This window comes from Miniopterus schreibersii, assembly GCF_964146895.1.
Source record: "Miniopterus schreibersii genome assembly, chromosome: 20".
Classification (NCBI taxonomy): Eukaryota; Metazoa; Chordata; class Mammalia; order Chiroptera; family Miniopteridae; genus Miniopterus; species Miniopterus schreibersii.
In genome coordinates, this window is record NC_138122.1 from 19,398,979 (window position 1) to 19,413,951 (window position 14,973).

The following is a 14,973-nucleotide window of genomic DNA, read 5'->3' on the forward strand; positions in this document are numbered from 1 at the left end:
ACCCGCAGTGAGGGCCCTGGAAAAAGCCAGGCTGTAAGAGATCTGTTCCTTACTCCCTGGGCAAACCTTTCTCCCACTCTGTATTTGTAGTTTATCTGCAAAATGAGGGATTGGACCCAATGAATCCATATTTCTTTCCAGCTCAAACAAAAAAATTCCACAAACCGCACTTTAGCCAATACCCAGCTCACGCCAGCATATGATTCATCTCTGCCGATTTTGCCTAGCAACCAGCCCTTCTCCCCACATCCCGAACCAGCTCCCCCCCAAGAAAAATTCCTCCTTCACCACACACCCTCCCAGCCTCCCCAAGCCACCCCCACCCCTCTGGTATCCTGGAGAGGAATGCAAGGCTTTAAGATCCCCTGTCTGTCTGCCACCAGCATTTTAGCGCAACCTCAGAATGTCTCGGGCTATGTCTGGAGCAAGGAGGGGGAGCTGCTCCCCCCGAGGGATTAGTACAGGAAACAGAGCAGAAGTCGGGCAGGCGGAAAGCGCTGACCCAGCACCAGGAGATCATTTCTATTCCGATGCCTCACCCTCCTCTAGTGTCCAGCTCCCCAGGCCTTGAAAAGTGTCTGCATTTTAGGGAGAAAGAAGAGATGGGGAAAGTGGACGAGATGGAGGGAAGTTCCATGCTGGAGACAAAAGCGGCTCGTTCAGGTTTGCTAGGAATGTGCTCATCTCGTGTCTCACAGTGAGCAAGAGGAACTGTACCGGAGGGCATTTGATAAACTTCGACACCTATCTGCGACACAAAATCTTGGCAGTCCAAGAAGAGGACCTGATTTCTACCCACCAGAAAAGGGATATTTACCAGAAAACTACAGCAAACATCTTGGCCACTGGAAAACTTTGAAAGCATTCTCACTGACATCAGGAACCAGGCCAAAAAATGCCCAGCACCACCATCAGCTCTGCCATCATCTCCACCATCACCTCCAACAACACCACCATCATCACCATCACCTCCACCACCATCACCATCACCACTTCTACCTCCACTATCATGGACCATTTCTGTCACCAGCACCTCCACCACCACCACAACCACCAATCATATTGAATTAGAAGTTCCAGCCATTGCAATAAGACACACACACACACACACAAACAACAACAAATAAAGTGAAGAGCACAGACAGGAAGCTATGAGTCACCCATGGGTGCTTTGATCACCTGTCTACCTAGAGATCCTCCTTGAACGGGCACTGACAGAGTCAGGTGACCTGGGATGGGGACTCGCCTGAGCCATCACCTTTCTGGGTGACTTCGGGTCTCAGTTTCCCCATTTGTAGCTTGAGTGGCAGGACTATACCAATTATTTGCACATTACTGAGCCCTGTGGATCCCTGCAGGGGGCAAAGGGAGGTGAACAGTTGCCCCTGGGTATCCCATCCCCCCTTCCAGGATGCAGCTCGACTTTCATTCAACTTATGTTAGCCTTCCTAGGAGGAGTTTATTAGAACAAAGGATTCTGGGACTCAGAGAAGTCGAAAATCAGCGGCTACATAGCCCGTACTACCTGGAACCAAGGACAGAGGCAGGTAATTCACGCAGGAACTCCATAAGGAAAGGCCCCTGTGCCACCAGCAATCAGAGTAGCACAGCTAGAACAACGGCATCCCGCTCTCACCTGCTGGGGACACGGAAACCAGCCGCGCTGTTAAGCACGTGGGGAAATGGCAACACTCTCAGACCGAGACCAAGACAGGAATGGAAACGGGCGACGCATTTTGGAAAAGTCATTTGACAACATCTCTGAAAACGCCACGCATGTCCCCTTTGACCGCCGATCCCACCAATGGGACCCAGGAGCGTGCCACCTGTCTCTAAAGGCTTGCACATGCAGGATGTCCTTGGACACGTGTGATGACCCCAAGGCCCCCCAGCTCCGCCATCCGTGACCTCCCTTCCTGAGCTCACCCAGCGCCTGCTCTGGCCCCCGCACCTGAACCCAGAGGAACCCTGAGCTGGCTCCATTCCCAAGACACCCAAAGCCCAGGTGAGCTGAAGTCTGGGCTCAGACCTCAAACAGGTGACTTTCTTGCGCGAGTCCCTCACGCCCCCTGGAGCTCAGAGCTCCTTCCCCTCCCGCAAGGTTGACCGCAACCCGCAAGGAGGCTGAGCTGCCGGGTCAGACCTGGAACCTGAAACCTCTCCCCACCTCCCCAGCCACCTTACCTCGAATTCGTCAACAATTCCCTGAGCAGAGATGGTTTCCTCGAAGCCGATCAAACTGACTTCTAGCGATTTTTTACATGAAATCATTTATGTGAAAAACAAATTGGAAAATATTGACTATATTTATGCTCCAGACCTTTGCCCCAAAGTGAATTCTCCCTGAGTATCCTCCCACTTGACAGGACCACCGTCTCCTTAACCAGCCCACGCCGATGGGCACGTGGGCGGCTTCCTTTTGTTCATTTATTCTAAACAACAGTGGCACAAACATCCTTGTGTGTCCATCTCGGGTACACACAGGTATCTGCAGGCAAAGGGCAAAGGGCAAGGGAACTTCAACACTGGTGGATGCTGCACTAGGACCCTCCAAAGGGGCCACTTCTCTCTTACTCCAGCCTGCTCAAAACCAGACAGTGCGAAGAGCAGATCTGGACAAAGACAAAATGTTCTTATCTTAGGAGAGGTCATGGGAAAAATTCGAGTGTCTCTAACTGGCTGTCCGACGGCTGGCGCGGTCCTGCCGGCCAGAGCCCTGCCGCAGGCCAAGCTGTGTGGAAATTGGTCCTAGGGCCCGATTTCTTGGGTTAGCTCGAAGAAAGGACCTCCTGGGTTACTGAGATGCTGGTGGGGCGACCGAAGAGTCTGGGAGATCTCTTCTAGGGGTCTCTTAAAATGGGGGGAGTTTGATGTCTCTGGGATGAATTAAAGGGGGGAAAGAAGCAGGTTCTCCCAAGACCTTCTTGTCTGAGAATCAAGTGATTCCACTTATTTAGGGAAAAGCCATCCGCAGGCCTCTTGCCCAGGTGCTGGCGTTTTGCTCGGAAACACAGTTTGAGGCCCACCAGCTGGCTGAAATTCAGAGCAAGCCGCCCCCTTCCCTTTGTCAGAGGTGGCTGAGGCCCAGAGAGGGCAAGTGACTTGCCCAGGAAGCACAGCTGAGCCTCCACCATGGGGCTCCAGACCCAAGGCCAGTGTCTTCCCAGTGCCCCCCTCCATCTCCACGTTCAGGCCTCCAGAGCGCCCCAGGGCTGTGGCTTAAACTCTCAGGGCCTCCCCTGCATGCAGCACCTTGGGCAGGGTCAAGGGCGCTGGAGTCAGCAGACTGGCTTGGTCATTCACTGGCCACGTGTCCTCCGGCCGCCCGTGGGGTCCTGGTGACCGGGAAAGGACGTTGTGCTGGAGGAACAGCCCGAGATGCCGCCTCGGCCGGCTGTGCACATGCCCTGGGTGTGACGGGACAAGCCTGGCCCCACACTGGCGGGCTGTGGTCAGAGCGTCCCTCCTGCCCTTCCGCCTGGCAGACCACGCACGGGGCACGCAGCTGTGGAGACACCTGAGCCAGCTTGGCTGGGGCCACGTGGAAGTCTGGACGCCCTGGCCTCGGCCCGCCTCCCGCCCCTATCCTGCGCTGGGGCCGGGTGCTGTCACTCATTCATTCACGAGTGGGTGGGCTGCAGGCAGCATGGGGCGGTGGCTGTGGGGACCAGGACCCCCGGAGGGTGAGAGCCCGGCGCAGGTCACACAGCCTGGATGTGGGAGTTTTTAAAAAATCACTTTATTGATTTTTAGAGAGAGAGGAGGGAGAGGGAGACTGAGCCCCAAACCCAGGCATGTGCCCTGAGAACTGAACCAGCGACCTGCATGGGGCGACACCCAACCGACTGAGCCACACCAGCCAGGCCTGGGCCCGGGATTCAAACTCTGGGATTTGAACACCAGTCTTTCCGGATACAGACACCTCACGTCCTCCCTCCGCTGTGCCTGGAGGCGTTTCACGCTGCCGGAGTTGGGACTGATAAGAATTCGGTTTGTTTTCTAGATGGGAACACAACAGAGAGAGGAGAGGACCATTCTAGGTCACCTGGCAACTAATCCCACGGGGTCCCTCTGCCTTTCCAGCCTCTTAGAAATAGTCCTGGCACCTGTCCCCGTGGGCCCAAGTCCCTGGCCCCCCCAACCCCCGCTGCCAGCCAGGTGTCCAGCTGTGCTAGCCCAGACAACGGCTAAGCCCTGGCTGGGGTCACCCCCCCCCCCAGAGGGAGACAGGGAACAGCTGCGTCAGGACCCCTGGCTCCCTCTGGGCGCCAAATCCCGGCAGCGGGGCCTTTACATCGCCTGAAGGGCAGCGTTAGCCTGTCTCCCTTCTCTGGCCACGTCCTTCAGCCCTCCCCGAAGTTCACAGGACTTCCCGGCTGCTGGCACTGCTCTGGCTTCGCCAACACTTCTAGGACCCTCTGCCTTAATTTTCAAGCATCTGAGGATCACTGATCTTATGGTTCTGAAGCTTCTAAACTTAGACCCGGAAAGAAGAGGCAACTTACAGAACAGCCAGACATTTAGACAGAAGTTTCCTCCTTTTCTCTTCTTTGTGCGCAGCACTTCATAGTTTACAGCTAACAGAAGCTCACGTTCATTGAGCACTTGTGGGAGGACAGCCCTAAGCACTCCACGTGAACAAACTCTGCTTCCACCAACCCTCCAAGATAGGTACCACCGTTAGTCCCATTTCACAGGTGAGGAAACTGAGGCCCAGAGAGGTGGAGTGACTTGCCCAAGATCACACAGCTGGAAAATGGCAGGGTTAGGATTCCAGCCCAGGTCCTCTGAAGCCTGCACCTCTAACCACCACGCTGCACTGCCCTGCACATTGTAAAGTACGTTACAGCATCCAGTAACCTCTCAGCATCCTAGGGGGGTTGAGGGGACAAGGCAAGGGCTGTGGTCCCAGCTTTACAAAGAAGGGACCCATAGCTCAAAGAGGTGAGCTGACTTGCCCCAAGACCCACAGCTAGGAGGGGCCTACCTGGGCCTCCCGGTTCCTTATTTCCGTGTCCCACTACCTCCTCCCCTTGCTGTCCCCAATCACTGACCCCTTTATTATCCTAGTTTCTCCTTTTTCCCCTCCAGACCCTCCTGCTGAGTCCAGCTCCCCAAACCCTAAGGGAGGTGCCCCAGGCGGCCACCCGAGACCTGGGCCCTCCGGCCTTCCAGCGGGCGGGGGATGCTGTGCTGGGCACCGCAGTAGCCTCTGGCATCGGGGACCCTGGCAAGAGCAGACTTATGAGCGGGGCTATTTAATACTCTGCAGCTGCTTCTATAAACCCTGGACGGGCCTGGGGAGCGGGGAGCAGCTGTGGGGAAACCTCTCGGGCCCTGGAGCCAGTGCCAAATCCTTCCTGCTATTTCTGAGCAGCCGGAGGAAGCGGAGGAATCCTGAAATGAAAACCTCCTGAAAAAAGGGCAAATCCCTGTCCCGCTCCAGACAGGCCGGGTCCTTCCCCCACACCAGGTGAAGAGCCAGGGTGACGCAGAGCAGAGCTGGACACAGCGCCAGCCTGCCCACCAGGGACCCCGATTCTCTGGACAGGCCCCAGCTCTTGTCTGGTCCTCAGATGCCTGCTATAAGTTGAGGGGCTGGTCTCGATCAGGGGTTCTGAGACCCTCTGAACTGTAGGGGTCCCCTTAAGCCACTTAACTGAAACATTGCCACTGTTTAAAGTTCTATGTTCCAACTACTGGCTGTGTGACCTTGGACAAGTTACTTGACCTCTCTGGTTCTCTGTTTTTCTCATCTGTAAAATGGGGAGAAATAATGACCATCTCATTAACAAGGTTGGGAGGGAGAAATAACATAGCATCCATAGTTCATAGCAGGTTCATTTGTAAGAGCCCAAAACTGGAAGCCGCCCAAATGTCCATCAGTGGGTGAACCGACAAACAAATTGTAATACAGCCATACAAGGTAATATTACTCAGCAGTAAAAAGGAGTGAAATATTGATACATGCAATAACATAAATAAGTCTCAAAATATACGCTGAGTGCAAGAAGCCAGATCAAAAGAATACACACTGTCTGGTTCCATTTATATAAAATTCCAGAAAATAAAAATGAGTCACAGTGACAGAAAGCACTGTGACCAGAATATAGCCTCAGATCTGTTTTGCTAACGGTGTGTCCCCAATACCCGGCACATAGTAGGTGCTTGTTAAATAGTTGTGGTTGGAAAACAAAAGGTTTATGGCCCTGCTACTTGCTCCTGGGCCACCTGGGAACCCCGGGATTAATGAATCCCAAGCAGGGCGGACTCAACAATTCCCAGCCTCTGTGAAAGAGAAATAGGCCAGACCCACAGTGCCAGGCTGTCACTGTCAGCACCCCAGGGGGCCGGGCAGGGTCAAAACAAGGAAGTGGGACTAATGACGAAATGCAGTGGACACAAACTCATGTCCCCCACCCCGTTATCAGGAGAGGGGCAGGGCCTTGAGACCACAGGCTGTGGTAAGAATGTAGAGGGGTTAAATGGGGTCACGGTGGGCTGGTACAATGCCTCCCTCAGCCTTACACACCTGCATGCACGCGCATACGTGGAGCACCTACTGTGTGCCAGGCACTGTGCTGAGTACTGGGGAGACAGTGGTGCACAGAGCCCAGGCCCCTCTCCTCACGGGCTTCACAACTTGGTGGTGACAGTTGCTCGGCCGCACCCTCAGACGCTCGGATTTAATTGGCCTGGGTGGGGTCCGGAGTCCAGATTTTTAAAAGCTCCCAGGTCACCCCATTGTGCAGGTGGAGACCCCTACCAGGCTTCATTCGTTCATTCATTCACTCATTCGTTTATCAAAAAAGCAGTAGAGCCCAGCAGAGAACTCAGACTCAGGAATCAGACTGCGGGGCCGGAATCCTGGCCCTGTGACCTGGGCAACTGACTTCCCCTCTCTGGGCCTCAGTTTTCTTGTCTGTGACATGGGAATAATAATAGTGCCCACCTCATAGGGTTGTGAGTCTCAATGAGTTAATGACGTCCAGTGCTTAGAGCAGTGCCCGGCACATACCAGGTGCTCATTAATTGTGAGCAATCATTATCATCATTGAGCCCAGGGGACTGTGGAAGAGAGGCTGGTCAGGGAAGGCTCCCAGGAGGAGGAGACGTCTAGGCCAGAAGCTAGAGAGTGAGAGGGAGTTAACAAGGCAAGGAGGGGGTGGAAGGGTGTTATAGGCAGAGGGAACAGTAGCTGTACATGCTCAGAGGTGAGGGGGAGGTTGACTCCTACACTGGAGCTCAGGCCACTTGCTTAATCCCCCCACCAGTTGCAGGGGACACAGGCTATGGCTAAGGAGACTCCTCTGGAGGGCCCAGTTGAGCATTAATGGGGAGCCACTGATTGGGAAATTCACCCCCACCTACTCCCCAGGGATCTCAGGTGCCTGTTCCTGTCTTACTTGGTTGTTGCCTGTCTTGGGGAAGCTTAATGCACTTCCCAGCCACACCCCAGCAGGAGCTCAGGGACAAGCAGAGAGTTGGTCACACCCAGAGAGGTTGAGTGATGGTCAGAGCCACACAGCATCCGGACTCAGTGTTTGTATTCAGTTCTCCCTAAGTTCTTGGGCGGGAGCTGGTCTGGGCTGAGAAAGGGAGGGCCCTTCCCCACTGAGCCAGACAGAGGCCATTGTGTGTTATGAAACCCAAATCCGGGCCCCCTCCGGATGGATGTGGGGTCGGAGGAGGAGAGGGGCAGCAGGGGGATGGCCTCCCTGCCCCCATCACCTCGAGGATCCAGCACATGCTCCCAGCCCAGCCACATCTGGATTCCAGCTGGCAGCTCCAGGGCAGAGGGGGAGCAGTGGCCGCAGGAACTTGCCATCAAAGGCAAGGAGGAGCCTGGTGGCCACGAGACAAAGGCAGAGCTGCCTTCAACCCCAGGCGCCAGCAAGGGTGCGCCGGCAAGGGTTCGTGGCGAGTGTGGCATTGTCCGGGGCACCCATCTCACCCTCGGCCACTCTGCAGGGGACTGGGAGCCCCTCCACTGCCCATGTCTCCCCGGAGAAACAGAGAGGCGGGTGGCTCCCCCGTGGCCACAGTAAGGAGCAGAGGCACGCATGGAGCCTGGCTTGTGGCCACAAGTCAGGGCCGGTGCTCAGCCTTGGGGGCACAAGCTACCACCCCCATTCCCCTGGGACACCCATCTGTCCTCCCTTTCCAGCCCCTAGGGCCTGGATGACGCATCTCCCCCAGAAAGATGCCCCACCCCCATGGAACGGCCCAGGGGAAATGCCCCCCATCTCCCAGGGGACTCGTGGGGTCGTCCCCTCAGCCCCCGCAGAAAAGCGTGGAGACTCAGCGGGAATAAAGGTTTATTGTGCTGGTTCGTTACAGCTCAGCACCTGGAGAGTCACACAGAGGTTGGGGGGCCCCAGGCAGAGGGACAGCGAAGAGGATGCCCCAGGGCCTCCCCAAATCAGGACTGCTCCCTCGTTGAGGACTAGAGAAGGCTGTGTGTGGGCGGAGGGTTGGGGACAAGGGCCCCCCTGCTCCAGGCTAAGCATCAGAAACCCTCCCCCACACCCTCAGGCTCCCCCCAGCGTGGTCTCTGCACACACAGCCCCCCACTTCTAGGCTGCTTGGGAGCCTGACAGAAAAGATTTAATCCATTCGCCCCCTCCCCACAGCAGCAGCAGGCTGAGTCCTCACGCCCTGCACCCCAGACCAACCAGACACTGCGGGGCACCTTCGGGAGCATTGAAAGCAGTAATTTCCAGAGTGTGCTCTGAGCATTTTACACTGTAGCTGCTAAAAAAAAAATGAAAAAGTACTCCCCGGTCAAAAGCGACTTGGGAAAGGCTAAGTGAAACCAGATTCCACGGGTCCTTGACTGCAGGACTTGTCAGAGCCCTGGGGTACTCTAAGGGGGGGTTCGGGGAGTAGAGAGGCAGCGTTTCCTCTTTCATTGGACTCTAAAATCTTTTCTCCGCAGGGTGCCTCAGGGAACCCAGTTTGCGAAATGCTCATTTTTCGTGCCTGTCGTGAGGCGAGCAGGGGCCCCTCACAGAAGCTTCCAGATTAACCAGGCCCACTTCTGCCCCAGCCCCAGGCGCATCCATATCTCCCATTTAAAGTCTTCCAGAACTCCTAGTTAAAGTTTTACTTTTCTACCTCGATGAAAAGCAGAGACGCTGGCACTGTCACGAGGGACCTGCGAAGCGCGTTTCCTAATTGACTTGGCTGTAAGAGGGACACATCCCCAGCCCCACCCCCCAGGAGCTGTGCTTTGGGATGTCGCCCTTCAGGGCTGCAGGGGCAAATGTCCTAGAACTTGGTGAGGTTCCCGGGGTCCCGGGGTGGACAGGGGACCAGTGTCTCTGTTCGCTGTAGGATCGGGACACGCTAGGATTTGCAGCTGGGGGTGGCCAAGGAGGGGACATCAGGAGCATTATGGGCCTTGCTGCGCCCAAGGAGGGGACCACCAGGGGTCCGACAGTCAGGGCCACAGCCCTGGGGGCCTGTTAGACACTAGGGGTGACACTGCCACAAGCACAGGGGCTTTCGGGGTGGCCAGCTGGGTCCCCAGCTTCATGGGCTAATGAAGGGGCCGCTTCTGGCTCCCCTGGGCCTTCACGGGCCCCCACGGCTCCCTCTGCCACCACCGAGCATGTTTCCTCCGGCACCGCTGGCTTCTCCACCGGGCCCCCACAGCCCTGGGCTTCGCGGTCCTCCTCAGGGCCACCCGCCTCCTCTTCCTCCGTCCCCCCGGCTCCGTCCCCGGCGCACGGGGCCGCCCTGGTGGGGGACTTGAGGTTCTGGGTGGCGGCGAGGATGTCAGCCTGGAGCTGCTGGGAGGAGTCCAGGGCCTCCTCGGGCCGGCCCTCGGGATCCCTGTCGGGGACCTCGCAGAAGGCGTGGGGGCCCCCGGCCCGGTCACTCTGGTCCACGTACTTCTTCTTGGGGAAGGACGAGGGGTAGTAGGCCGAGGCCTTGTGCTTCTGGCGGGTGATGAGGGCGGCGCAGACGATGAACATGGTCAGGAGGACCAGGGAGCCCACCACGGCGATGAGCATCGCGTGCTGGCGGAAGAAGTCCACGAGGCCGTCCAGGAGGTTGGTGGGGGGCTGGGGGCCCGCCAGGGGCGTGGGCTGGGGCCCCACCGACGTGAGGCTGAGGGCCGGGGTCCGGGGCGGCGGGAGGCTCGGGGAGGAAGCTGAGGAGTCATCAGCCTCCCCACTGCCCCCCATGTCCTCCAGGAAGGCGACCTGCATGGGCACGGAGTGGGCCACCGCGGTCAGGGCCCTCAGGAGCAGCAGCAAAGCCACGATGAGGCTGGGGGCCACAGCAGAAACCATGCTGCCTGGGACCTAGGGGGAATCGAGGCCGGAGAGAGGTCAGGGTGGGGGCTCCAGGGTCTCAGGGGACCCCCAGGGGGTACAGGAAACGCGCAACCTATTCTAGCAGCTGCTTCCCTTCCCCAGGCCTGAGCCTCCCCACCGTACACTGGACCCCATTCCTTCATATGTCCCCCAACTCCACTCTGGGGTCCTAGAGGGCAGGGGCTGAATCTTACTTATCTCGGCACCCTCGGGGTTTTGCACCATATCTGGTATACAGTAAGTGCCCCATAAAGTATCTCGACCAACTCGACTGAATTAATAATAATAATTTACCCCTTTACTGTTTGCCATGTGCCAGGTTCTATTTTAAGTTTTTTTTTCATGGAATTTCTCCTTGAATCTTGAGAACCACCCGATGGGAGAGGTCCTCTTATTACCCCATTTTCCAGGTATGGAAACTGAGGCTCAGAGGGGTTCAGTGACTTGCCAAGGAAGAGCAGGGGTTTGAAGATGGCAGGACTGAGTGAGAAACTGAGTAAGTCACTCCCCAGCAGCCCCTAGGGCCTCTGTGGCCCCCTTCCCTTCTTGGAAGATTCATAGGTTTTGAAGGCTGCACACTTTCTGACCTCAGGAGAGGGCCTGCACGCCAGGAGCATGCTGGGAGCATCTTCCCCTTGACTGACCTGCACCTCGAGGCTCAAAGCAGGACCTGGGGGCAGTAGGTCCCCTGAGAACCCCAGCCTGACCAGTGGAGGGCACAGGACCCTGACATTGGGAAAAGCCTTAGGATCCCCTGTCTGAGGCCCTCTCTCAGGGAACTGAGGTGGGGAGACAGAGGCCCAGAGAGGGCAAGGGGCAGGCCCAGAGCCACACAGGAAAGTCCTAGGCTCGAGAAGGGAGTCAGGTTTCCAACACCCTGACTGCAGGTCCCCTTGAGTGCCTGGGCCCAAAACCCTGCTTCTTAGACTGGTGATGTACCGACCTCATGGTGACTTTGGGAACTCAGGAAATGAGTAGGAATGACAGCAGGCCATTGAGTGTCTTATTCCAAGTGACCTGGGGCCTCCCAATTAAAGTGTCATTGGTTGAAATAAACTGTACTGACACGAATTTGGACAAACTGGCTGAGACGGCAACAACAACAGCTAGTTCCAGGACATAAAAGAGGCAGCACTGCTCAGGGGTCATTGGTAATGAGCTGGTCATTGCACCTCCACCGCAGGCCGTTCGCCAGAGCCCTGCAACCCTGCAGAAGCCCTGGGCGCTGGCGCTATCGCTGTCCCCGTTTTCAGACGAGGGAACTGATGGACAGGGATTTGCCCAAGGACACACAGATGGTTAGGTGTCAGAGTGGGAAAATCCTTCTGTGGGCCTCCAAGAGTTCTATCTATCTATCTATCTATCTATCTATCTATCTATCTATCTATCTATCTATCATCTATCTATCATCTGTCAATCATCTATCCTCTATCATCTTGTGTCCATGGCTGGCCTCACATCCCCTGGTTGATGTCACCTGTCACTGGAAGAAAGATTTAATATGCTACATGAACTTCAGAAGCCTTCCCTGCCCTCCTCTCTCTGACAATTGTTGGCAAAGATTCCTACAGACAGCTCTGATCTTGGGGTCTTTGTCTCACCAGTCCCCACCCTGCCTCTACCTCCAGTCAAGCCCCAGAAGGGACCTTTCATGGTGGCAGCTGAAGCTTTTCACCATGACCAGCGGTGGCTGGAGACCAGGGGTTTCTCCCAGGGGTCCGACTGCGGGATTCCCTCACTACAGGTCTATAGGCGGCAAACGGGGGAGGCCGGTTAGGCCAGGATTCGAATCCTGGCTCCATCTCCGCCCTTCTGGGCCTTGCTTTCCCCATCTGTAAATTGGGGGCGTGCTGGGGAGGTGACCACAGGTCCTGCCTGGCACGGAGTAGCCACTCACAGAGGAAAGGTGGCATTCGGGAGCGGCCGAATTGCTACCCCAGCAGAGCTCCAGGGTCAGCCAACATTTTCCCACCGATGTCAATACATGATTATCCTCACGTGATGTGTGCATTTGCTCAGTATCTCCCCCACCTGCAGGGCAGGCCAACTGTTTCACCTCATTGTGTGAAATCTCAAGTCTGATCACCGAGGGGTCTAGGAACATACACACATGTGCACGCACACACACACACACACACGCATGCACACGCACACACACATGTGCACGTGCACAGCAGAAAGCTGGACAGAGGAAAGTGCTCCCTCCCCTGAAGTTTCGGGTGAGGGACAAAGGATAAACAGAGAGGCCACGCAAACAATCTCTGGCTCACAAAGGCCGAGACCCCGACTCTGAGAGGCCCCCACACCCACAACCCCTCTTAGCTCCCCAGAAAATGTGCAGGCAACGTGTGGGCGCTGGCCTGGCCTCACAGGAGATGACTGTGACCCTGCATGATGAGCCCCCTGCCCTTTCTGGGCCTCAGTTTCCCATCTGCAGAATGGGCACACTGGCTTGGGCAGTGAAATGGTTGTAGCCCATCAGTTGCCCTATCTTATTCCTGGGTCCTAATTTTTTCCAGGACTCAGGAACTCACAGGCAGGACATTAAGAGCTGGGGTCAGGCCAACCCTCTCATTTTACCCAGAAGAAATTGGGCTGAAACTGGGATTAGGCTGCTCAGGGTTGCACAGCCTGTGGGAGTGGAGCCCTGAACTTCAAGGCCACTCAGAATACCCCGTAGGAAGCCGCTTTCCAGCTGTGTGTCCAGCGCTTCATCTCCAGGCCTCGGTTTCCACATCTGCATAGTGGGGATAAGGGCCACCTCCCTGGACTACTGTCAGGATAAGAAACAGCAGTGCCTGGGGCACAGTGGGTGTCATTAGTGGGCCCACATGATGAGCCAGGACCCCCAGCTTGGACCAGGGCCTTTCTTTAGAAACCGTCACTCTCAGAGTTTACTGTTTTAAAATGTGATGGCCCCAGCTGAGGTCAGGGAGATGCCAATGATGCAAAATCCACCCCTAAGACCCAGGTACCCCAAGACCCGAGGCCGAGGGGCCACAGCAGCTGCTCCACCCCCACCCGGAGACTGGTAGCCAGAGGGGAAGAGCGGCCCACAAAAACCTGGCTTCAATTAGTGGCCTTTGGGGGAGGGGGTCTGGCTGAAGCCTGTAGCCCCTGCTCTGGGGCAGCCGAGGACAGGGACCTGGGCCCCTTGGAGGGGAGACCTGGGGAGGGACGGGGGTCCCGAAGGCTCACAATACACACACACACACACACACACATACACACACAAAGAACAGCAGCAGCCTGGACACACAATACATATACAGACACACAACAGATCACACGGCCCACCGGCACAGATCCACAGACAACATACACGGTCCCCATGGACACACGAGCTGATTCTCCAACAACACATGCACATCCACAACCCCCTGTCACACCATGGATCCCCCCCCAGACGGGACAGTCCCAGTCCACATCACCTTCCTGCTGATCCTGGGAGCAACCCCTGTGGCTCCCACTTTCAAGAGCACATCCCCCTGAGCAAGGCCACATGGCACACACACAACATGGCACACAGGGGCACAGGAGGCCACACACACTCTGCTCCCTCACCCTCAGCACACATCACACACTACACAGCACCCAGCCCACCCTCAAAACTCACCCACACTTAGAGACGCCCCCTAAAGCGCTCCTGCTGGCCCCCAGTCCCTAAACTCATAAACACCCCTAGGCTCCCCGGACAGAGGAGGGGACCCCAGGACTCACCGGTCCCTCCGCACACAGGCCGGGGCTCCGCCAGGTGGAGCGAGAGAGAGTCGGTGGCAGTGCCCGCTGCTCCGGGCTGGCCGCCCCGCCCTCCTCCCGCCCCTGCGCCCTCCCTCCTGGCTGCGGGGCCAGCTTGATTTCATTAGGGTTTGGGGTGGGGACAGGGGGAGGGGTGGGGCTGCGCCGGGCCACACACATCCCCCCTCTCTCACACTCCCGCGGGCGCCCCTCCACCCTCCGGAGAAGCCCAGATGGGGCACTTCCTCCCCGACCACCGTCCCCAAGGCGGGCTGGGGCGCACAGACAGGCAGGCGGCCCACAGTGCCTCCCCCAAAACAGCAGCCTGGGGTCTTGCCCCTTCCGAAGAAGGGATCAGGAGGCTCGGAGGCCCCTGGAAGTGAGGGGGAAATTCCCAGTCCTTGGTTCCAGTTGTGACTCAGGTTTTCCAAGGGTCGGGGTGCAGAGTGGGAGTCCGGGTGTAAGACAGAGCATGAGCTGAGGCCTGATGGACGGTCCCGGCTGGGCCAGGGAACAAGTTTTGAGCACTCGCTGTCTGGCCCTGGTCTGGCCCTTGCCTCCTCCAGGCCTCAGTTTCCCCACTTGCAGGGGTGGGTGGGACGCTTTCTGGGCTCCCTCTGGCTCAGACATTCTAATGGCCTCACACTACCCCAAATGGTGTGGCTGGAGCAGGAGCTGTGGCCCTATTTCACAGATGGAGAAAGTGAGGCAGGGTGAGTCCAAGTGGCTCAACCAGGGGACTGCAATAGGTCAGTAGTAGTCCTGGAACCAGCACCTCTGGCTGACCCGAGGAATCCAGTGGTCAGTGGCCCCTCATTCATTCATGACTCATTCATTCAGCAAATGAACGTTCTAGATGTTCTTAATAAACTCCTACAGTGCACCAGGTGCTGTGCCAAGCAGGTCTCAG

The 14,973-nt window shown here is 56.9% G+C and overlaps 2 protein-coding genes across 2 annotated transcripts in view; both read right to left on the reverse strand.

Moving 5' to 3' along the window:
* SART3 (spliceosome associated factor 3, U4/U6 recycling protein) overlaps positions 1-14,119 on the reverse strand; it is a gene marked incomplete at its 5' end in the record, with an annotated part of 50,833 nt that extends 36,714 nt beyond the window's left edge. The window contains one exon of the mRNA XM_081123115.1: positions 14,046-14,119. The remainder of the gene's footprint in view (positions 1-14,045) is intronic.
* On the reverse strand, positions 8,302-14,129 carry TMEM119 (transmembrane protein 119). The gene is made up of 2 exons (XM_081123118.1): positions 14,046-14,129; positions 8,302-10,313 (listed from the first exon to the last, which is right to left on the reverse strand). The coding sequence occupies exon 2, from the start codon at positions 10,299-10,301 to the stop codon at positions 9,468-9,470; it is 834 nt and encodes a 277-aa protein (XP_080979244.1). The 5' UTR covers positions 10,302-10,313; positions 14,046-14,129; the 3' UTR covers positions 8,302-9,467.
* Positions 14,130-14,973: the final 844 nt, after the last annotated feature.